Below are 25542 nucleotides of genomic sequence, written 5' to 3'. Positions count from 1 at the left end.
TCTGTTGGTTGTGCTGACACACTCGACTACCAGTTGGGGTTCTATTCTTCATCATCCACCCTACAGCCCACACCTCGCACCTTTCGACCCCAATTTGTTTGGCAGAATGAAGAATGCACTTCACAGGAAGCAGTACGTGGATGATTTGGAGGTTACTGCTAAAGCAAGATGTTGGCTCCGACGTAGAATAATAGAGTGGCTCCATGCGGGCATAAAAGCCATTCCAGTGAGGTGGTGTAGGACGGTCGCACTGAATGGAGATTGCGTTGGAAAGCAGGATGCTGTAGCCAAATCAGCGGTACATAATAGTGTATTCGTATCGTGAATAAAACCAATCTGCTGTCACAAAATAAATGTGTTGCATTACTTGTCAACTGACCCTTGAACATTTTATATTCTTAAACGTTCAATCTGGACACTCGTTATAATTACACAACGAAGGGGACACATTTGCGTTGTGCAACACTTACAAGGTAAAAATAGATCTGTAATGTTTCTGTGAAAATCATAAACACTTGTGAGAGGTCATCATAAAGTTTTAATTATAATTTTTTTTATAGTTGCACGCACGCTGGTACACACTGAAGGCTCTGCTTGACATTATCGTAGCATGCCGCAAAAGACACAAAATAATATCACAGCGTTTTGATAAAGTGCACCATCGTTCGATCTTTCGTTTTATGTATTTGAAAGGCAATAACGCAGTAACAATCCAGCTGAATTACTGGAATTCTACGTCAACACTGCACAGTGTAATAAGACACAGTAGTTACTAGCGCAAAAGCTTGCAGTGAGGTGATACAAATCTGAATGACGAAGAATAAAATGGCACACAATCATATATGTGAAACACTGAGAAGTGGAAGCGATGGTGCTCGAAGTGGCAGTAGCGGAAACTTTGCAGCTGCGTCAGGCTAACACAGTTGATCTGAGCAAGCAATGGAAACGTGTGAATACACTACTGAAAAAGGCGAAGACTAAGCCATAATGGGAGAATGTGATGCCGTTTCCTGAGCTTCCGATGATGAAGGGTTACCACATTATACTCGTAAGGGGTAAACAGTCACAGGAGCATACCAGCTAAATCTACCGAGAGGTCACTGAAGGATTGTGAGGATGAAGTGCCGTGGGAAGCTGTCAGAGGGCGTGTTTTTGCTCCACGACGGCGTCCCATCTTGTCACAAATGTTCCTTCTTTGGGCTATGAAATTTTGTCTCACCTCACGTATTCCACAGGCAAAGCAACCTCCGTTGAAGAAAATATTACATGGCAGACATTCGCATTGAGATTACGAGGTGATTTCCAAGTAGAGCGTTTCCTTAACAGACAAAATGCAGACGTCTAGGATGGAGGTCTTCGCCCAGTCATCCACCTTTGGGAGTAAGGTGTTGAACAGAATGGTGAATTTCTAGAGAAGAACTAAAACATAATTTCGTGGTCACAGCCAGATTTCTAATTGAATCTTTATTCGTTATATGTGGTGTAGGGGTAGCATATTTCATTAGTAATCAAAAGGTCCTCAGTCCCGGATTCGATGGTTCGAATCCGTCCACCGCTTAAATTTGGAATGAAAATCATCAGCGATGGCGGCCGTAGACTTTCGGTATTAGAAGACACTCTTATTCAGCCAGCGGCCTTGTCAAAGAGGGTGGAGGGGCGGACGGAGGGCCAGAGCACTCTCTTTGCCATTGGGGTGGGAAACTGCTCCTAAAGACGAAAGAATCAGCAATGAGGATACAGAAGAAAACGAAAAACCACTGCATTAAAGACACATGGTATGTTTACACAAGACATGTGGCCTGTAACTAATAATGTGTCATGATGATCTCTCCATTAGCAAAAGATTCCAGAATAGTTCCCCATTCAGATCTCCGGGAGGAGACTGCCAAGGGGGAGGTGACCATGAGAAAAAGATTAAATAACCAAAGAAGGGATAACGTTCTACGAGTTGGGCCGTGGAATTTCAGTAGTTTGAAAGTGGTACGTAAGCTGGAAAATCTGAAAAGAAATTCTAAGGCTCAATCTACATACAGTGGCGGTCAGTGAAGTGAAATGGAAAGAAGACAGGGATTTATGGCCAGATGAGTATCGTGTAATAACAACAGCAGTAGAGAACTGTATAACGGGAGTAGAAAAGAGAATAGTAAAATAGGGCCTGGAGTGAGAGCTACGTGAGAAGTTCAGTGAAAGGATTGTATCATCAGAAGCGATAGCTAACCAACACCGACAACAGTAATTCACACTTTCATAGCGACACCGCAAGCAAATAGAGGAAGCATATTAGGATATTGAACGGGTAATTCAGTACGTAAAGGGAGATGAAAACCTAATAATCATGGGGGATTGGAATGCGGTTGTAAGAGGAGTAGAGGAAAAGTTTATGGGGAAATACAGGCTTGGTACTAGGGATGAGAGGAGAAAGATTCATTGAGTTCTGCAGTAAATTTCAGCTAGTAATTGCGAATATTCTGTCGAAGAATCACAAGAGGAGGAGGTATACTTGGAATGGCTGGGAGGTATGGGAAGATTTAAATTAGATTACATCACGGTGAGGTAGAGATTCAGAAATCAGACACTGGATGGTAAGGCGCAACCAGGAGCACATATAGATTCAGATTAACATGTATTACTGAGAAAGTGTAGGCTGCAGTTCAAGAGACCAGTCAGGAAGAATGAATGTGCAAAGAAGTGGGATACAGAAGTATTAAGGAATGAAAGTTACGCTTGAAGAGCTCTAAGGCTATAGATACTGTCATTACGAATAGCTCGGTAGAATGGACGTCTCTAAAAAGAATAGTTACAGAAGTTAGAAAGAAAAGTATATGAACAAAGAAGGTAACTGCGAAGAAAACATTAATAACAGAAGTAATACTGCAGTTGATCGATGAAAGAAGGAAGTGCAAAAGTGTTGAGGGAAATTCAGGAATACAAAACTTCAAATGACTTACGAATCAAATAAACAGGAAGCGCAGGGAAGTTAAGGCGAAATGGCTGCATGAAAAATGCGAAGAAATAAAAAAAATGATTGTCGGAAAAACGTGTGTATTGTGTTTTTGTATTTCTACAGCTTCTCTGAACAGTTTCAACAAGAAAGAGGAAAGCCTTAAGGTAAACGGATCCTGGCTTCCCGTACTGCAGCGAACGACCGTCGCAGGTAACAAGAGGAGAACCGCACCGGAAATGACCGCGGAGAAGCCCTCGGACGTTGGCGCGCCAGGTACATATAGTCTGCGGCCGCGAGCTCGCCTCCAGTTCACCACCGGCAATGGAGGGTGAAGCTTTGACAATGCCAGCCACTCGTGCTGACGAAACGTCAGAAAAATCATTAGATGAACGTCGGCCGAAAAACCCGAGACAGAAGCCAATAGGCAGTTTGTCAACAAGTGGCCACGAAAGCCTTAACAATTTTTTACAAATAAGAGTGCTTGTGATCGCACATGCGTCAACGGGAACTGTTGCAAACTGGTTATTAGTATTTGGACTAAGGGCAGGCAAACCTCTGGCACCGCTTCCAGTCACACCACAGTATCGATGTGCATGGTGCTATCAGAGGACCACTCGGATGATGGAATGGTGCGCCGCTGTCTTCAGCGATGAATGCACCTTCTACCTGCACCCAAGTGATGGTCGTTTGCAAGTACGACGTAGACCTGGTGTGCACTGTTTCGTAGAGTGTATTCGTCCAAGACATACTGATCCAATTCCTGGCCTTATGATCTTGGGTGCGATAACCTACACTCCCGTTCACTGTTGGATAGTTCTGGTAGGGACGCTAACAGCGCACGGAACGTGGAGAATTTTGTTACACCCGTTCTTTCGCCGTTCGTGCAACAGAAAGGTGTTGTGTTGCTCTAACAGGATAATACTCCGCCGCAAGGTGACCGTGAACTCAACGTGCTCTGCAAGACGTGAGGTATCTTTCCTGGCTAGCACGATCTCCGGGCCGGCCAGGGTGGCCAAGCGGTTCTAGGCGCCTCAGTGCGGAACCGCACTGCTGCTGCGGTCGCAGGTTCGAATCCTGCCTCGGGCATGGATGTGTGTGATGTCTTTAGGTTAATTAGGTTTAAGTAGTTCTAAGTCTAGGGGACTGATGACCTCAGATGTTAAGTCCCATAGCGTTTACAGCCATTTGAACCATTTTTTAACGATTCCGGATCTCCAATCGAGCACGTTTGTAATATGATGGGACGAGACGTGGCTCGTGCGAATCGTCAACCAACAACTTTCACAGAACTGCGTGAATAGCTCGAGAAGGCGTTGCGCATCGTACCACAGGACAGTAGTCGCCATCTTTAACATCGACTTGATGCCAGAGTCAGCGTCTACATTGCCACTCGCGGAGGCTACGCCACGTAGTAATGGTTTAAATGGCTCTAAGCACTATGGGACTTAACATCTGAGATCATCAGTCCACCAGACTTACAACTACTTAAACCTAACTAACCTAAGGACATCACACACATCCACGCCCGAGGCAGGGTTCGAGCCTGCGTCCGTAGCAGCAGCGCGGTTCCGAAGTGAACCGCTCGACCACAGCGCCACGTACTAATATTCGTAAGGATGTTTCAGCATGGGTCAATACTTGTTACCTCAGACCGCTTGTGCTATTAATCTGTAAAGGTAATCATTTCATGTACGCCATATGCCCTGTTGCAACAATAAATTTTTAGTGGAGTGGAAACCTCTAAAAGGTTATATTAACTTTTTTCCGACAGTGTATATTCAATGGAATATATCCCTGCTTGAACATCCGATAAGCACTGGATTTTTTCCATACCACTTAATCACGTGGGTAAATTTTATATCTACATCTATATGGCTACTGTGCGACTCAAACTTAAATCTTTGGTGGTTGGTTCATAGAACTATCAATTTCGTCTCCGTTCCGCTCTCGAATCGCACTTGGGAAAACTAAACACCTACATTATTCTTACCGAGCGTTGTGTAAATTAACAAAAAAAATTTGACTTTCAGAGGAGAAATTTGGTGGCTAAGATTTCGTAAGAAATTCTCGCCGCAACAAAAGAAGCCTTGCTTTTAATGATTGACCCCATATCTCGTTTACTGTGTCTGCGGCACTCTTTCTTCCATTTCGCGACAGTACAAGTTATATAGAATTGTCCGAAAACATTTATTTTCACACAACACATATGACAGACAAACTTATTACGGAGAGTACCAACTAAAACATGCTCTGTGGTCCGTTTGGATTTCGTATGCGTTGTGTAACGTCTAAAATTTTGCATAAATTACGTAAAATACCTACGCCGTAAAGTGGTATGACAAGAATTCGATGGTCGTCACATACCCAAACATTGACGTAGTTCACTGAATAGATATAAATGTTATTTATATGACAGATATATGTGATGATCGAATGAGTATCTCACATCGATCATGTATGATCAATAATGTGCAGCCTGAGGAACTCTCACATAATTAAATTTGCAAATGATGCTCTTTACAAGAGACATCAGTTTCATGAAAGAGAGAACAGTGAGCACAGGGGTTGGAGTCGCGACAGCAGAGTTCAGCTGGAGGAAACTGGTGCCTGGGAATGAATGCTGATGGCAGCTTTCTGGCTCGTCTCCTGAGGCGAAACTAAAGAGCGATCGATGAGCGACGGGTGGGGTGGGCCGCCAGCCCCAGCGCAAGAAGAGGGTGCATCGTCATTAAGGCGGCAGATGGGGGCGGATATTGGCCATCGTCAGGGATGCCGGGCCGGGGAGACTGGGCTCAAGGGCGGCTTTTAAAGCACTTGTGGCACCCTATCAGTTTCCATTAGAATGCGCTTTCCTCGAGTCCGCACGAGAGTCAACGGGTTGCCGCTCCTGATAACTGCTGACTGCGAACTCCCCAAACAGCATCAGGGCTACTCTTCACCCAATTTGCAGAGCCGAAAGCTCGGTGCAGAAGTTTGGTGCAAATGTCCGTTTCTCGTCACCATTTGACCCACACCTAACTCAAGCCATAAAGGTGTCGCTAAAGGTTAATATTTAAATGCCTCGAATGACATACGAGGAGCATTCAAGTTCTAAGGCCTCCGATTTTTTTCTCCGAACTGGAAAGAGATAGAAACATGCGCATTGTTTTAAAATGAGGCCGCGTTCATTGTCAATACGTCCCAGAGACGGCAGCACCGTACGGCAGATGGAATTTTACCGCCAGCGGCGAGAATGAGAACTGTTTTAAATACTTAAAATGGCGACGTTTTCCTTACTTGAACAGCGTGAAATCATTCGTTATCTGAATTTGCGTGGTGTGAAACCAATTGAAATTCATCGACAGTTGAAGGAGACATGTGGTGATGGAGTTATGGATGTGTCGAAAGTGTGTTCGTCGGTGCGACAGTTTAATGAAGGCAGAACATCGTGTGACAACAAACCGAAACAACCTCGGGTTCGCACAAGCCGGTCTGACGACATGATCGAGAAAGTGGAGAGAATGGTTTTGGGGGATCGCCGAATGACTGTTGCACAGATCGCCTCCAGAGTCGGCATTTCTGTGGGTTCTGTGCACACAATCCTGCATGACGACCTGAAAATGCGAAAAGTGTCATCCAGGTGGGTGTCACGAATGCTGACGGACGACCACATGGCTGCCCGTGTGGCATGTTGCTAAGCAATGTTGACGCGCAACGACAGCATTAATGGGACTTTCTTTTCGTCGGTTGTGACAATGGATGAGACGTGGATGCCATTTTTCAATCCAGAAACAAAGCGCCAGTCAGCTCAATGGAAGCACATAGATTCACTGCCAGCAAAAAAATTTCGGGTAACCGCCAGTGCTGAAAAAATGTTGGTATCCATGTTCTGGGACAGCGTGGGCGTAATACTTACCCATTGCGTTCCAAAGGGCACTACGGTAACAGGTGCATCCTACGAAAATGTTTTGAAGAACAAATTCCTTCCTGCACTGCAACAAAAACGTCCGGGAAGAGCTGCGCGTGTGCTGTTTCACCAAGACAACGCACCTGCACATCGAGCTAACGTTACGCAACAGTTTCTTCGTGATAACAACTTTGAAGTGATTCCTCATGCTCCCTACTCACCTGACCTGGCTCCTAGTGACTTTTGGCTTTTTCCAACAATGAAAGACACTCTCCGTAGCCGCACATTCACCAGCCGTGCTGCTATTGCCTCAGTGATTTTCCAGTGGTCAAAACAGACTCCTAAAGAAGCCTTCGCCGCTGCCATGGAATCATGGCGTCAGCGTTGTGAAAAATGTGTACGTCTGCAGGGCGATTACGTCGAGAAGTAACGCCAGTTTCATCGATTTGGGGTGAGTAGTTAATTAGAAAAAAAATCGGAGGCCTTAGAACTTGAATGCACCTCGTATGATAAGTCATAGCACTAAACGAAACAGAAAATGACTGTCCTAAGGATATACCGGCGACAGCGTTACGAAAAGCTTTTTGTTATGCAGATGATATATCTCTACCAACACAATAAGTAAATCCTATGAAGATAATCTAGATAAACTGAACAGATACTATAAACATACTCTACCCAGAAACTGCTAAAACTAAGGGGTCCGTATTTTACCCAAGCCACAAGATTTCAGGCTTAAAATTTAACATCAGCTTCTGTGGGCTTCATCATCCTAAATATTTTTGCGTAACACTAGATCGCAGCATAATCCACTGAGTACTCGGTTGCTGAATACTGTGCTCCTGTGTGTGACAGAAGTCATGTAAGCAAGACTGATGTCCAGCTCAAGGACAAAGTGAGAATTTTCACTTCCACGCCAGAATCTAGACCAGCTGCCTTGTGTACAGAGACTGGGGTAAGATATAGAATGGACCAGCTCCTATTAACTTTCCAGTCAACGAAGTTGCAAAGATACTGGATGCAAAGCGCCCCGTTATAAATGAGAGACCATATACAGCTCTGCGACTGTGGTGCGATGAAGCAAACAGCAGACCACTTTATTCTTGAATGCAAAATAAGAAGATTAAAGTAGAAGGGAACGATTTTATAAATGACTCTCCAGACGATATTCCGCGATTAACCCCCCTGGACATAGGCCGTGATGGAATTATGAAAGTAATTACATCTGCAGGTATTCACTCACAACAGAGCTATACTAATTTGTTAATATTTCTAAATGTTCATTTCATACCTAACTATTACATTTTACACGTCACACAGTTTGCTGTAGTTTTGCCATGTGTTAATTAAATGAAATCAAAAAATAATGCTGAACGTTACAGCACGTACTCATCGTTTAGTTATTTGGTGAATGTAATTTTCAGATACTACCCGATGCACCTCACAGATAGTTTGATGACGTAAAATATTTCGAAGGAACTTACCCCATGTTCATGTGTTTCAGGTTCTTGGAAGGCATTTCGAATTCTTCATACCGGATGTTTCTGAAACAAAAGAAACGGACAAAGAGATTAATTTTTTTGTTTGTCTGCGCAGAGCATACAGTGATAAAAGAAAACATTATGAACACTGACCACCGCGAAGGTGGATCCCACTTAGTGGTGTTGTGGGCATATGACACGCTAACAGAAATATGTAACTGCACCTAACCCTAGTAGACATATGGGCTGCAAATGGGGGAAGTACATTGAGATAGGCAACATTGACGAAGGACAGATTATTATTACCCAGAGCCTGTGAACGAGTTTCTCGAACACGGTAAAGTTGCTCGAATGCTCACGTGGTACTATCATGAACATTTACGGAAAGAGATAGGACAGTGAAACTACCACTAAGCGATAAATGGACGTCCAAGTCTCTTCACAAACGTTGGGTTTGGAAGCATGTTTTCTGTGTAAAGTAGGATTGTTGGTGATCTGTGGCATCTCTGCTGAAAGAGAACAATGCTGGTGCACGCACAAGCGCTTCGGAGCACACCGTTCATCGTACTTTATTCAACATGGAGCTCTGCAGCAGACCACCACTACGTGAAAATTACTTTTTCAGTGGGCATGTGACGATAGGGACTCGAACGTCGATCAATGGAAACGTCTTAGTTCTTCCGGTGAATCACATTTTTGCTACACTGTGTCGATGGTCTCTCCATTAATGCCGTCGTCCAGGTGAACGCCGGCTCGAAACGTGCAGCGCGCTACGGACGCAGGCTGGTGGAACAGCGTTATGGCATCGGAGACATTCTCATCCGCTTGCATGGGACCTGAGGTAGTAATCGAAGACACGCTGACGACTGCGAAGACTTGCTAGAAAGCGAGGCAAAAGATGAAAATTAACGACTTCTCTCTCGTACACCAACCAGCTTAGATATGCTTATTCGACGGTTATCTACACCCATGCAGGTGTCCCTAATTCATCCCTACAACACATTGTCCGAAAAATGAAAACGGGCCGAATGAAAGTCATACATTTCGCATGTTTGCTGCGTACACAACCTTTCTGTCCATTTTACAGTAAATTCGGCGAGATCATAGCAATGACATACAAGCGTTGCTTATAATTTTCTAAAACAAAAAAATCACCAGCAAAAAATGAGAGTAAACATCTCCTCTTAACTTGTTTGTCTCAATTATTGAATTGGTAATTGTTGTGAACAATGAATGTTTTAATAGCTCATCTGCTCTTTATCTGACGTGGCAATGTCACTGGCCTATCGCAGTTTTCTGTTGGGCAGGAAATGAATTGATATATTCCTATAATGTAACCTATGAGCAATTTCAGTTAAGACGTACAAATTGTAACACTTTTCCCTACACCTCCTCCCGATCTCTCCAACATCAAAATATCAACGCGAGTGAACTAGAAAGTATATGGCACGATGCATAATTTTGCAGAACGTAAAGACTCTGGAAAATAATGCTTTCACTTTTAGTTCATGCAAAGAGACTACAGAACATTACTCGTTTCTAAAAACGTTCTGTGTCACAGAGCTCTGATGGTGTTATTGACTAAACTTGAATGTTGTTGTGACTGTCACTAATTTGTCTAGAAACACCTAGAACTTGACTCGCCATTAATATCTATTTCGAAGATTTATACTTGTCAGCTCGTTTTCACATTATCTCTGTGGATTCATTGAGTATTTTTGCACCAGAATTTACTGTTGTACTTCCAGGAACAACAAAGTAGAAATTGCTCAAGGCGTTTCAGAGATAATGCAGTGTGCAATCACACACGCACACACACACACGCACACACACACACACACACACACACACACACACTCATACATACATACATACAGTGGCTAATAAAAGACCAGCTCGTTAAACCAACTTCATTTATCATCTACATACTATAGGCGTCACTTACAAAAAACTGAACTCCTGTTTCTACACGAGAATAGCAGATTTGTATCCGACAGATTCAGTCACATAACTCTTTTGCAGGTCTGAGAAAAGCATGTTGAAATTGAAGAGTATTCCGCTGTTGTTGCAAAAATCTGCATGACGTTCGCCAGGCATTTTACTTCGTTTCACACATAAGTTAGTATCGCCTAGACAAGCGTTACGTTAAGTTTCATCCACAGTTGACGGAAATCTGTCTCCTTGAGGGAAGGGTACGTGACTAGATATGTATTTCCATTTAGGAGACTCAACTGAACACAGTGTAACCGTTGTTTAAGAAGATCAGGTTTGTCATTAGGAATTAATAGCATCTGACCTATTTTCTCAATACTTGTGTACCGGTAGTCAAAGTAGAAAACAATGAAGATGTGGATTCTATGATTTGAATGTGCGCCTCCTATCCCAGTTGATCCTTATGTCCTGATTTGTACCGTTTCATTGTGTATTTATTACTGGATGGTGTGTGTGTGTGTGTGTGTGTGTGTGTGTGTGTGTGTGTGTGTGTGTGTGTGTGGGTGGGTGGGTGGGTGGGTGGGTGGGTGTGGGTGGGTGGGTGTGCGTCGTCTGCATGGAGACATGATTAGTGCAGGTGTAGTCGTTGTTAATTCTTGACCAGTCACTTGCTCGGCTAAATTAATTCAAAGAAGGGAGCTGTTCAGAAGTGGTGGAGAGTGTGGACTACGGGTGGCCGTTGTAGAAGAGGATGTAACCCCTTCCACAAGTGACCGGATGGAACTCTCCTTTGTAGGCAGCCATTCCTCACTCTGGCGCTGATTCCTGATCTGAACGGTTGACTTTGTGTGTGCTACGAATATTTTTCTGCAGGTTGGTATGAATATGAAATACTTTAGGCTGTAGTTAGAAACAATGTTTCTTCTTTTCAGCATAACAACTGTTACAAAAAGATGAGTAGATATTTTCTGAACTTTGATAGACTTTTTATGCAGATAAATGTGGAATGTTAGGATTATTTGTTTTAGAGCAACGGTCCTTTATTGTTCGGCGTGATTCGTAAATAATGCAACTATATGTGCTAGATGTAAATTGAAATGTTATCGTGTGTTAGTGTGTAACGTGAGACTGTTTAAGAGAGCCGCGTGAAGATTTTCGAGTAAGTCTAGCACTTCCGCAAGGATGAGTAAATTTACGTATAGTCTTTGTCACGGTGAATCGCATCGACAAAGCAGACCAGAAGTATCATTCTTAATTATAGGACTGCGTGTGTGCTATATATATTTGCGTGTGAAATTCCGTTTTCATATCATTTTTCGGTATATTCAGTTTTTTGGTAAAACGAGCTCCCGCACACACGTAATGGGTTCAGCATGGACAACCCACGGTAGGTGCTTGAGTATAAAAATTCGTGTTAATGTGCTAATTTAGATAATTAATATCGTGTGAATACTTTGATTTTTCACTCCGTGAGCAAAATAAGGGCGACTGCATTAGCCATTCGCCCAGCGACTCCACGAGGACCGTACTGCACTGGGAATATGGTAGCTCCTAAGATTAAAATTAAGTTTGTCAGGAAAAATATCGTATTTGGAATACTAAGCTGTGAAGCAAGTCTGATCATGGTACCTAACGGTGAGTACGAAGAAATGTATAGAAAACAGCACCAGGTGATACGATGCATAAATAAGTTGCCGAGATCACTACATTGTTACGTAAGTGTTATGTGCATTGGGATTAAAATAAAGTGAGAGGAAACTGTACAGATAGATAATTCAATATTTTGGTGAGATCTGTAATAGTAAAATAAATACTTTCAGATTGATTTCTGTTGATTTAATGTGTCTCCAGACGAGCTTTGCATGCAAGATACAGAGTTTGTATTTGGTTTAATTGGTTAATAGAGCATGTACGCTAAGGATGACATCTCACACCAGGCCCCAACTGTTCGCTAACACTACAATTTAACTTAAATTATACTAACAAACTATAGTCTTATAAAATCAAACCCTACAGGGCACACACAATCTCTCAGTGTCTATAGTCATGAAACGAAGCAATCTCATTCTCATCGACGGCCAAACTATAGTTCTGTACCTTGCATACAACGCTCATCTGAAGATTTAAATACTGTAAAGTACATCAATGAGCTAATATGGTGGTTCTTGTCCATTATAGCAGCCATTTTATTCTCGCCATGAGTCATGTGTTCCTTGTTCATCCTTAACCTAATCATATGCAACATTGACACGAAAGGTGAAATATTACGAAATCCCAGAGTCAACACTCTGCACTATGATTTGACTAGAGCTGCGTCAGTACAGCGATGATATCGTGAGACGCTGAATCTCGGCATAGTTGGTCACAGTATTGAATCCGTTGCACAAATTAAAGTACAATTACAGGCCAGAATTTATTGGTCATTTGTTCTGCGTATTATTAACAAAGAATATGTTGTTCTCAACAACGCTATGCTACGTCCGACACATTGATATGATTTGTGACCGCTGGTACCGCTAGTGCACATATTGCTTGCTCGTCAAGTCACATGCCTATCCTTGTGATTGAGATTTCTGCCACCTTTCGAGTCAATGTTGCATATGATTAGGTTAGGGATGAACAAGGAACACATGACTCATGGCGAGAATAAAATGGCTGCTATAATGGACAAGAACCACCATATTAGCTCATTGATGTACTTTACAGTATTTAAAATAGAACAATAGAACATCTACAGCCGTCTTTAAGATTTTATTTATTATATGGTTACCAATTTCGGTGGAGGACTTAACCGACCATCCATAGTGTTGCGGCCACATGTACTAAGCGTCGCTTCACGCAGTGGAGAATGGCAAAACAGAGGCACGCCGGCGACCGAGGCGTTGCCAAGTAGGCAGGCACAGATAGCCTTGATGACAGGAGCAGTCTACCCACAGGCTGATGCAAGGACACACACAGACCGAGAGCTGAGCAAAGCCTGGAGAGTGCTGAGTAAGGGGAAGTGAGGTCAGTACGCTAAGTTATGCTGCAATATACTGCAGGAGTAATAACAAGAAGCTATCACCGAGGGTAAAAAAGTCCTCCTGCCGGACATAAACAGTGGAGCGCAGGCAGCAACAGACAGAAGCCATTAGGAAGCAGTTCGGATCAGAGGACGGACGTGGTCCATGTCCGAATGTTCAATCTTCATAGGTGACGATTCCGGAAGTCTGTTCCATCTCGCAGGAGTTATCCGTTCGCCGCCAGATGTCAATTTCAGCTCTGGAGGTCGGCCCGAGTTCGGTCGGCACCATGGCTGACTACAGCGAGAACTTCCAGCAGGATCAGCCGCAGCGCGGTCTTTGTCACAGGTGCCGCTGGGGACTGACGCCCGGACTTCACGGCAACCCGGCCCCATGGCGCATGGTCCGTCCATGACGGGACCTCGCGGATATCGCGACTGACGGCTTCCCAGCCGCCGGTGCAGCAGGCGTCGGCAGCTGACCTCACGGCGACGCGGCTCCGTGGGGGTGCCCGCACTGGGGCGCAGAGTGGAGGCGAGTTCATCTCAACCACATGGCATCCTGGCTTCAGCGGAGCACTGGTGGCCTGAGGCTCCCGAGTGCGATCAGCGGCGCGCGTTGCGCGCATTGTCGGAGAATCTACACAGCAGCAGCCAGGCAGAGGTATTAGCAGGGCTGGGCAGCGACGACGAGGGAGAAACTGTAAAGAAAGTTCAATAAATAATTGTAAAACTCCACGCCGTCTCTGTCTTTGGCGCAGCCACTGTGTCTGCTGCTAACAAGTGGTGCAGAAGTCGTAACAGTATACACGATTCATCAGTTGCCAACGTCTACGAGGGTTGTCCAGAAAGTAAGTTCCGATCGGTCGCGACATGGGAACCACTGGGAAAATCCGATAAACCTATGCACAGACTGTTGGGCAGCGTCTGTAGTATGACCGTCGTCTCTTTTCAGTTTTGAGTGAACAATGAGCACGTAAAGATGCGTACGGAATAGCGTCTACTGCCAAGTAAGAGGGCCTTATTAAAGATTTCGCCTGTGTCATGCAGTTCCTTCTTCGTGCCAATTCTCGACCGCACACTGCAGGGGCAATTTAGACGATCCTGCAGCGTTTCCGATAACAAGTGTTTGATCACCCACAATACAGTCTGTAACTGGCTCCCCTGCGTCTCATCTCTGCTCACAAGAACCGCTGGCTATGAAGACAAAATTTTTCCACAGACAGCGAGCTGCAGACCAGTGCAGATAACTGGCCGAAAGCAGAGGCGGCTGCTTTCTATGACGAGGATATTGGAAAGTTGATACAACACTACGACGAAACTCGAAGCTGGAGCGGCGACTTTGTAGAGAAGTAGGTGGAAGGTGTACCTAACTGTTACAAATAAAACGTTTCTGGTTTTCACTGTGGTTTCCATTTTTCGACCGATTGGAACTTACTTTCTGGTCAACCCTCGTACAACTAGTTTTCACAGACAACCTCGTTGTTACAGGTAGTCTGCGAAAACCAGTTATAGATGCTGGCTACTGATGAATCTTGTATACAGATAGTGTTAACCCCTTCAGCGTCAGCTCAGGCCTTAAGATGATGCACTGAAGCATCGAAACTGTTAAACTAGTAGCCATAGAATAAATAACCTCAAATTCTTAAAAATGGCTGTGATTCAGCAACTGTATAAATTTGTAGAGGTTGAAAGATTCAGTCAGCCAGTTGCAAGGAGCAAAGCAAATCTTTGATTTGCAACTGGTTGTCTGACTTTTTCAACCTCTTCATAAATAACATCGTAAGGAGGGTTGTAGATGTTCCATTTCATTACATATCTAATGGTTGTCCGCTAGATACGCAGGAGAGTTGTAAACTCTCAGTAAAACTACCGAATCGTCTAAACGTCAGTAATACGTAAATCATACGTAGGATTTCAGTAATATAATATAGGATTGCACGACATATTATTAATTTATGGCGAATGTCACCAAAACATTTCAGGAACTGCATAAGTGTGTGCAGAACGGTTCCCAGTTAGATGCGTCCAGCTTCCTAATATTACCTGAAGACTTCACGAAAGTGGAATTTTGCTCCAAACAAAAGTATTCTATTAAAAACTGCAACCAACAGAGTAAAAGAAGCAGTGGTGTTGCCAGCTATCGCTATACTTCCTCGCATCAGTTCACGTTGAATGCAACATAATGTTTGTATCCGTCATGGAAACGTTCAATCGTAATCCTTATTGACAAAACAACCCCCGTTCCATATGTGCCTACATCACAAGCTACATTTTACTGATTTATAGCGTAGGTTTGAGTACTGTCAATGGGTTATCTAACAGCATAATAATTTTATGGTTAAGGTGTTATGTTCTCCTCATCATATTCGACAGCAACCACCACTGACAATGGTTGTTCAGATATGCGTCGCCACCATAAGATGAAGAGATAGACAAAGTATGTGATGATATTGAACTGGTAATTCGGTATGTAAAGGCATTTGAAAATTAATAATCAAGGGGTATTAGAACTATATTGTAAGGTAACGAATAGAGAAAAGGGGGTCCAACATTAGTAAGGACTTGAAAGAGGACTGGAATACTTGGGATGAAATAAGCAGAAGGGATATACAACAGTGTATGGGAATTTCTAAAACCAATAGGAAAATCGGCAACCAAACTCCTAATTTATTTGGTGTGTACAATTTATGAGACTCGCAACATCTCATTACGCTTTCGAGAACATACCATCCGCACAGTTCCGAATTTAGAAAGGAAGAACAATCGGTCTATCGAACGGTCATATTAACACCTCATGCATCCAGGTTGCTGACAAGAATGCTGTAATACATAGAAGAACGGAAAAGGCAATTAAGGATCTGTTAGGCAACGATAAGTTTGGGTCTAGGAAAGGTAAAGGTACCAGAGAGGTAGTTCTGATGTTGCGCTTAGAAATGGAAGCAAGAATGAAGAAATATAAAGACACGTTCACAGGATACGTCGACCTAGAAAAAGCGTTTGACAGAGTAAAATGCTGCAAGATGTTCGAAATTGTGAGAAAAATAGGATTAAGCTTCAGCTAAAAGTGGCTAATATAAAATAAGTACAAGAATCATGACGGAAGATCAAGACTGCATGACCGAGAACGAAGTACATTGTTTAAAAAGGATGAAAGAAAGGGATGCGGTATTTCGCCTCTACAGTTCAATCTGTAGACCGAAGAGTCCGCTTGCTTAGCTGGGTGGTAACGTGCTCGCCTCCCGTGCAAGCTGGCCGGGGTTCGATTCCCGGCCTGGTTGGAGATTTTTTCCGCTCGAGGACTGGGTGTTGCGTAGTCTTCATCATCATTTCATTCTCATCATCGGCACGCAAGTCGCCCAATGTGGCGTCGACTGAAATAAGACTTGCACTTGGCGACCGAACTTCCCCGGATGGGGCCTCCCGGCCAAGAATGCCATACGCTCATTTCCATTTCTTTTTTTGTTCATCGAGGAAGCAATGATGAAATTAAAAAGAAAAAATGGTGCAGGAGTGGTATTATGATTCAGAGTGAAAGTATATAAATGATAATAGTTGCTGATGACGTTGGTATCGTCAGTGAATTTGACGAAGAATTACAGGATCTGTCAGATGGGATGAGCTGTTTAATGAGTGCAGAGAATGGATTAAGAGCAAACGGAAAAATAGACAGAAGCAATGAGAATTAGCAGAAATGTGAGTAGCAAGAAACTTAACAAAAGTTAACAAGTAGACAAAGTTAGCCCATGAGCAGCGAAGCAAGGGAGACATGTAAAGCCGACCATCACTGGCAAACAGCGCATCCCTGGGCAGAAGAAGTCTGCTGCTATCAAACGTAAACCTTAATTTGAGGAAGAAATTACTGAGAATGTACGGCTGGAGACAGAATTATATGGTAGTGAACCATGGATAGTGGGAAAACAGGAACAGAAGAGAATCGAAGCGTTTAAGTTGCAGTGCGACAAAAGACTGTGGAAAATCTGATGGAATGGTAAGATAAGGAATGAGGAGGTACTCCGTATAATCAGCGAAGAAACCAACATGTGGGAAACTTTCAAGAAAACGGGACGCGATAATAGGATATGTGTTAAGGCATCGGGAAATAACATCCATTGCACTGGAAGTGCATTGCATTGCAGTGCAACAAAAGACTGTGGAAAATCTGATGGAATGGTAAGATAAGGAATGAGGAGGTACTCCGCATAATCAGTGAAGAAACCAACATATGGGAAACTTTCAAGAAAACGGGACGCGATAATAGGATATGTGTTAAGGCATCGGGAAATAACATCCATTACACTGAAAGGAACTGTAGAGCCTAAAAACGGTAGGGAAACAGAGATACCAGAATACATCCAGCAAGTGTAACTCTGAAATGAAGAGGTTGGCACAGGAGATTAATTTGTAGCGGTCCACATCCAACCGGTCAGAAGTAAGAATCAAAAAGATAAAGAGGTATTTTTTGCGAATAAAAAGTCTAAATTACTAAGTTCTTTCTTTACATTTATTACGTTATTGTCATGTTTCAAGTATTGCCATCATGAAGCACTATTGCTGCTCATTACGGGTCTAAGGAGACTAGATGCGTAAGGTCGATAGTATCCTATTCACCCTCCACGATGAAATCAGTGTACACCACCTGTCTGCGTCTAGAGTAAATTCTGTGTGCAAGTGAGTAAATTAAGATCAGCTAAACATAGAACCCGTGAAACAAAAGTCTGCGATGAACCATCGTTCTGGACGCATGACTAGCAGAGAGATTGATTTTATGTTTTGATCCAGAAGCAGGTAAATGATACCTTTTATACGGTTGTGATCAAGTTTTTATGGTAACGTTTTATTCTTATAATTTCCTATGTATCGAGTTTACCTAATTATAGCATGCAGTTTACCGTAAGTCATCATCGCTCGTCAGCGACGTGTTGATGACGAATTCATTTCACCATACGTGATATCTGTGTCAGTTTCCAGTTACTCGTAACACTTGACGAAGTTCTACTTGTTGATAAACTACCATCGCAGTGCTGATAAGCGACTTTGCCGTTCATAGAATAGGGGAAAAATGTAATGGGCTTCCCACATAAAAATTTTACTTCTGCTTTTAGTATGATGATTAATGCTTTATATGTGGACCATGTTTCTTACTGTGGATTTAATGGTACCCTGGTACCTGGTTTATCCGGAGTAGATGGGACCGTAGGTCATCGAGATTACAAAAAAATCCGGAAATTCAGAAAGAGAATTATGTGGTATCTGTTAAATGCCAAAAACCCCTCACGTTATATGTATTTTCACGTAGCATAAAAATTGTCACTCATATACTACGCGGTTACAGGAAAATAGCCACAGTGAATTTTATTGTCTGAGATAATCAGTATGTTTCTTTCCAGCCAGATTGTTATGTCTTTTACTCATAGCACGATTACACAGTGTTTCGCAAGCATTATCTCAGCTGAAGTAATTTATGTGTTGCGTGCCAAATAAACCATTGTTTTGTGGCGTTTGTATGTGTCATAATGACGTCAGATTGAGCGTCAGCTTCTGCAGCTAATCCATCATTAGTATGTCATTGTCTGCAGTCGAAAAAGGTGATTATATCGTCATTTACATCTTTAACACTTACTTCTGAGAATCCTGGAATAGATCGAAGTATTTTATGCAGAACCACCCTCTATTTTCGGGATGGAAACCCAGTTTAAATGAAGTAACTGAATTTATTAAAATTTGTGGGGGAAGGACTGATGTTGAATTCTATTCCACTGTATTCATCCCATTGTCATTTCTCTGTATGATTTCATTGCTTTGGGATATGGTCCTAATCTTTATTGGTGTTTGATAACGTCTATGAAAAGCGAGTTATTGCCCCTTCCCTGAAGTTTTTCTAGTTTTCAGATCAACTCCCTCTAAGTCACATATTCCAACACTCCTACTGAGTCTTTGCACGCTGCAGTCATAACGCATGTTAAGGGACCATTTTTATTGTAATAAGTGTTTAGATAACGTTTGATTGCTTGTGTGGGCGTTCAGGTTACTGTAGCAATCAAAATTTTTATTCATTTTGACAAATTTTTGTTTCTATAATGACCTGAAAATGGTCACAGGCGTCACATATTTTTCTACGTCCTACGAACTCCCCTGAATAGTCAACAATTCAGGCTTTACAAGACATAATGTGTAAGAGTACCAGACCTCCCCACCTTAAATAAAACGTATTGTTTGATACATTTTATGTCTCTGTGTACCATGGTCGTAGCACACCTTCGTTGTGCTATTTAAATTAGGGGGTTAGAAACAATGTGTGCCGTTAGGGACAGACGACATTGCATGCATGCTCGTCAGACGAGTGTGGTATTCGAGAAACCAGTAAACTACTAATCCCTCTTATAGTATTACTTATTAATTCAAGCAAATAATTGAGACAGACTTGTACTTCTCATACACAAATTATTTTAAAAACTTAACTAACTGGAGATTTTTTTGCATCCTGAGATACCAATTACACAATTTTTCACTTGTTTTTTTAACAAGAAAATGCTACAATTCTTCACTTGTGTCGTGGTGACTTACCCAGTCTCTTGCCTGCAGTTACGTCGTGTGGAAGAATAATGTAAGTTTCTGAGCAGTAGCCTCCTTATTGAATAAAAATTACATATAATTGCTATAGATTTCATTTATGTAATAGCGTTTTATTTAGTAGAACTATCTGAAATACCGTATTTCCATATTGTTAGGCAATCAAAAGTGTTAATTAATATTTTTACGGGAGGAATACTTCAACAGGTGGCAACCACATTGTTCAATGACGAAATCATTTCAGATGCGTGTTGGCTCTGTCGTTAAGCATTCTCGCATTACAAAATGACCACATCTTTATCAGAAATAAAGTCCATTTCTACAGTGTAAGAATTTTATTGAATTTATACGATCAAAACTCACTGAATAACGTCGTAAGCCATAAACAACGCATTTGCCCTGATCATCCACAGATTATCGAACAAAATCAAGGTGAATGGAAATAAAAATCTCATTTTTTAATCATGATATAATGAAAATTTTTCAATTGAGCTCTTCAGAAATGGTGTAAGAATGGGAAATACTCTCATCGGTATTGGAATGTGCTACCTTGAGGTGACTAAGCACACACATCTTTTTTTAATTATTCGCATTTTTGATGTTGCTTAACTGCAGGGTGTTTCCTACTTGTAACTTTCTTTAAAAAGGAGGCTCATGTCAATTGACGACAGCGACCCCCATCCCTCTTTCGCATACAGGGTGAATAGAAAGTGGCAAAAAGTGCGACTACTAAGGGCGTTGTAGGACATTAAAACTTGTAGAGGGTAAAACTGGAGAAGGGAGTAGAATGCTTTACTTCGCAGTTTCTCTCCGGATTTATAGAAATAAAAAGCGAATGACCACTATTAATTGTTAATATTCCAAAACTTTTCGAGAATAACGTGTTGATGAGAATTAGTACACGGAAATAGCCGGGCGCAGATAGCTAGTACCTAAATAAATCGTGTTCGGAAATTCACGTTACATACTTATAGGATTTTCAGAAGAAAGTGAATACAAATATTTAGAATGGGAACGTCATCCAACGACGCTACAGAGCGCAAACGTATAGGTTCCGGCGCCTGTAAATGTATGTATACACAGGGTGGTTCTGTGATGATGTCCCACACATTCAAGAGTGATGGAGACAGATATATGTATCAATTTGAGGTAAGAGCCCTGCTTCAAAAGCGAACGAGTCGAAAGCTACAAGTGAAAATCATTCTGGTACCTCTGACTTTGGAATACGTGTACCGGTACTACACTACTGGCCATTAAAATTGCTACACTAAGAAGAAATGCAGATGATAAACGGGTATTCATTGGACAAATATATTATACTAGAACTAACATCTGATTACATTTTCACGCAATCTGGGTGCATAGATCCTGAGAAATCAGTATCCAGAACAACCAGCTCTGGCCGTAATAATGGCCTTGATACGCGTGCGCTATTGATTCAAACAGAGCTTGGATGGCGTGTACAGATACAGCTGCCCCTGCAGCTTCAACACGTTACCACAGTTCATCAGGAGTAGTGAGTGGCGTGTTGTGACGAGCCAGTTGCTCGGCCACCATTGACCAGACGCTTTCAATTGGTGAGAGATCTGGAGAATGTGCTGGCCAGGGCAGCAGTCGAACATTTTCTGTATCCATAAAGGCACGTACAGGACCTGCAACATGCGGTCGTACATTATATTGCTGAAATGTATGGTTTCGCAGGGATCGAATGAAGGGTAGAGCCACGGGTCGTAATCCATCTGAAATGTAACGTCCACTGTTCAAAGTGTCGTCAATGCGAACAAGAGGTGACCGAGACTTGTATCCAATGGCACCCCATACCATCACGGCGGGTGATACGCCAGTAGGGCGATGACGAATACACGCTTCCAACGTGCGTTCACCGCGATGTCGCCAAACACGGATGCGACCATCATGATTCTGTAAACAGAACCTGGATTCATCCGAAAAAATGACGTTTTGCCATTCGTTCACCCAGGTTCGTTGAGTACACCATCGCAGGCACTCCTGTCTGTGATGCAGCTTCAAGGGTAACCGCAGCCATGGTCTCAGAGCTGATAGTCCATGCTACTGCAAACGTCGTCGAACTGTTGGTGCAGATGGTTGTTGTCTTGCAAACGTCCCCATCTGTTGACTCAGGGATTGAGACGTGGCTGCGCGATCCGTTACAGCCATGCGGATAAGATACCTGTCATCTCGACTGCTAGTGATACGAGGCAGTTGGGATCCAGCACGGCGTTCTGTTTTACCCTCCTGAACCCACCGATTCCATAGCTGCTAACAGTCATTGGATGTCGACCAACGTGAGCAGCAATGTCGCGATACGATAACCCGCAATCGTGATAGGCTGCAATCCGACCTTTATCAAAGTCGCAAACGTGATGGTACGCATTTCTCTTCCTTACACGAGACATCACAACAACGTTTAACCAGGCAACGCCGGTCAATTGCTGTTTGTGTATGAGAAATAGATTGGAAACTTTTCTCATGTCAGCCACCGGCGCCAACCTTGTGTGAATGCTCTGAAAAGCTAATCATTTACATATCACAGCACCTTCTTCCTGTCGGTTAAATTTCGCGTCTGTAGCACGTCATCTTCGTTGTGTAGCAATTTTAATGGCCAGTAGTGTATTTTTGCTACCTGAGGAGCTATGACCACTTCTTCATCTTCGATTCTTTGAAACACATCCCCTCTGTTGAACAAGGGTTAGTATTCCTTTAGGTAAGCATTTTAGGTCCCATGTTCACCATACATTTTTTCTTGTTCTGGTCCACACTACCGCCTCTGAAAGTTACCTACCTCACAGCCTTAGAAACAACAGTACTAGCACATGTATTCCAGTTCCAGAGGTATTAGAACGTTATTTGCTCACAACTTGCGACCCTTTCGTTTCCCGTAGAGTGATCCTTACTTCAAACTGATACATTTACCCTTCTCCATCACCTTTGTAAGCTTGTAACATCATCACGATATCAACCTTTTCGGGTCATGGGTTCCAATTTCAAATATTATGTGCTCACGGCGCTGTACAAATCTTAGAAGACTGCAACGGTAATTTCCGAACGCGCTGCAAATGTAGGGCGGAAAAGTTCGGAACGTTGGTGCCGACAACCTAGACTTGGGTTGGGGGACTGAGGCGAGTGTCTACCCTTGCCTGTTCCTACGGGAGCCGCCGGGTGGCTGGTCCGCCAGCGGCAACACGTGTAGGCTAATGGAGGCACGGCGCGGCTCTGATGGAGCACTCTGATTGCAACGGATACCGTCCCTCATAAGCGGATCATAATTGTAGAGTCGTTGTCAGCAGTGAGGGGTGGCCGCTCTGTCACCTAGGGGGAGGCGAGGGGACCGGCCGGGATATTAATGGGTCTGTTGCCGCCCCGCAGCGGTTCGCGCTAAACTGCGCAGCACGCACCGGCACTAGCGCCGCCCGGATTCCTACGGCTCAATCCAGCAGTTATGAATGTTGCGCCGCGACGCTCCCCCCACCCCACCGCCGAGTGCATTATGAGCCGGCACGTCCGCTCCCCCGTGCGTTAGGGGGGCGGCGGCAGCGGCGAAGGCGGCGTGTCGCATGCCAGTTGTCACGAATTAAGCACCGCGTCCTGCGCCGCGCCATCCTAATTCACTACCCTCTGTCTCCCTACTTTCCTTTCATCTACATCTACAGGATGTTTCAGAAGGACAAAAAGCAAAAAACTCTAGTAAGTACGGGCTCTAGAATGCGTACCTTAAAGCTCCTTTTACACAGTCGACTTTCTTGTCTCAAATGACAACTTGGGGTAATTGAGTCTACTGCAGTGCACCTGGTGTTTTTCTCCTGTGCTGAGTGATAACTTCGACAGTTTAGTATACCAAGATAAAGGACACCAGGGTCGACAGAAGCGTCCGATCCCACGCGTCGGCTTTGACCCGTGACGTAAGGGTGTTGTCGTGTGTGACGTCATGACGGCGCGGAGTTTGGTTGGTGAGTGAGGCGTGTTTGTAGATGTCGTCGTGTTGTGGTTTGTTGTGCTCTCTGGTGGTATGTTCAAGGTCTTTGTTTGTGTGGTGTAATGAGCTTAGTTTGCTTTTGATCATTATCCAGAATTGTTCGAGTGTCGGCTGTGTTTGTAGTGGAATTCGTTTCAGTGAGTTAACGATTTTTTGTGAAGGTTAATTCAGTGTTGTTCGCTGTACATCGTGTGGTAATTTTAGTAAAATTAATCGGTTGTTGTTTTTGTTCAGGAAGGGATATGACGGATAAAACTAACAGTGCGCAGATCAAGGGAAGTGTTCGATCCCAATATGTGGCTGTGTATGTTGATATTGGTATCGGGAGATGTTTTCGAACTACATAGGCCAAGGGGAGTGTCTGATCGTAATTTATGGGATCGGGAGCTGCTGTTGAGCTATATAGGTGAAGGGAAGTGTCCGATTCCAGATGATATTGTGTTTAGTGGTATTTGGGGAGTTTTGTGATGTCGGTTTATTTCGTCGTTTTGTGTGGTTTTGTATGGGGGTGGGTGTCTAAATTGGTTTATATTTAGTTTGCCCCCACCCAAAAACACCCCATTTCCCGCGCTTGTCCCGTTAGTGTCATTAGGCTTTTTGTGGAAAGTGTGTGTGTGTTTGTTTTTCGATGTATTTTCGTCCTCATAATGTGTACGCAACGACTTCATATGTGCCATATTGGAATCGTGGGTTATGGTCGTTTCCGCCATATTTGTGACGTCGTGGGTCAAAGCAGACGGGTGGGATTGGACGCTTCCGTATTTCCGGACACCAGCAGCCAGATCCTAGAGGATGGGATGGGAAACTTATTAACCATTGCTTGTTACTTAACAATCGTTATAACAACGAACATGAAAACTCTTTATTAAGATTTTGCGAGGCCCAAGCATTATTGTTCTTTTCTTTAGAAGCTTCAAACTTTAAGGAATACAGTGATTTCACTCCAGCTTCACTTTAATGTTCAAATGTTTTTGAAATCTTATGGAACTTAACTGCTAAGGTCATCCGTCCTTAAGCTTACACGCTACTTAACCTAAATTATCCTAAGGACGCACACAGGACTCGAACCTCCGCCGGGGCCAGCCACACGAAACATGACTGCAGCGCCTCAGACCACTCGGCTAATCCCGCGCGGCTTCACTTTAATCATTAACCATGTTTCAAGGTTTTCCTGTCATAAGAAGGAAGTATATCAACCACGAATAAATTAAAACTCGTCAGGCCGAGGTTGAATATGGCGCAAGCCCACAGGAAGCACAACAGGATCAGAGGTAGACCTCAGGCACTAGTCCCAGGCCTCATCGAGACAAGCGAAGTGTCATGTAACTACAACTCACGCAGCAAATCCGTCTTAGACTATATAAGGACACAACAATAATCCTTTGATCCGCCTCAAGGATACCACATTCAAGGTAACTACAAATGCAGGTGCGGCATAATTAAAAAATTATTGAAGCATTAAACATATACACTTATTAAAACCACGTTAACAAATGTAAAAGTATGCCTCAGAAAAATATCCCCACTAGTTGCAAGGACACCCATATGATACCACACTTTAGGCGAATACAAAGGCGAGTGCAGAAAAATTAAGAAACGATTAAATGCTTAAACATACGAAATATTAAAAACATCTTAAAAATGCAAAACTACCCTTCAGGAAATAACCTAGACAATCCACAAGCACATTACCCGTCGCTATATGAATGGTTCTAGGCTAACCAGATAGTCTAG

General features: G+C 43.2%; 1 protein-coding gene across 1 annotated transcript in view; it reads right to left on the bottom strand.

Moving 5' to 3' along the window:
* Window positions 1–23391, bottom strand: part of LOC126092787 (vesicular glutamate transporter 1) — a 169955-nt gene extending 146564 nt beyond the window's left edge. Inside the window, exons 1-2 of the mRNA XM_049908515.1 lie at window positions 23258–23391; window positions 8315–8374 (exon numbers count right to left, since the gene is read on the bottom strand). Coding sequence (XP_049764472.1) covers window positions 8315–8374; window positions 23258–23391 — 194 coding nt within the window. The remainder of the gene's footprint in view (window positions 1–8314; window positions 8375–23257) is intronic.
* Between the last annotated feature and the right edge of the window lie 2151 nt (window positions 23392–25542).

This window comes from Schistocerca cancellata, chromosome 7, assembly GCF_023864275.1.
Source record: "Schistocerca cancellata isolate TAMUIC-IGC-003103 chromosome 7, iqSchCanc2.1, whole genome shotgun sequence".
Lineage (NCBI taxonomy): Eukaryota > Metazoa > Arthropoda > Insecta > Orthoptera > Acrididae > Schistocerca > Schistocerca cancellata.
This window is presented reverse-complemented; position numbering and strand designations above follow the sequence as displayed.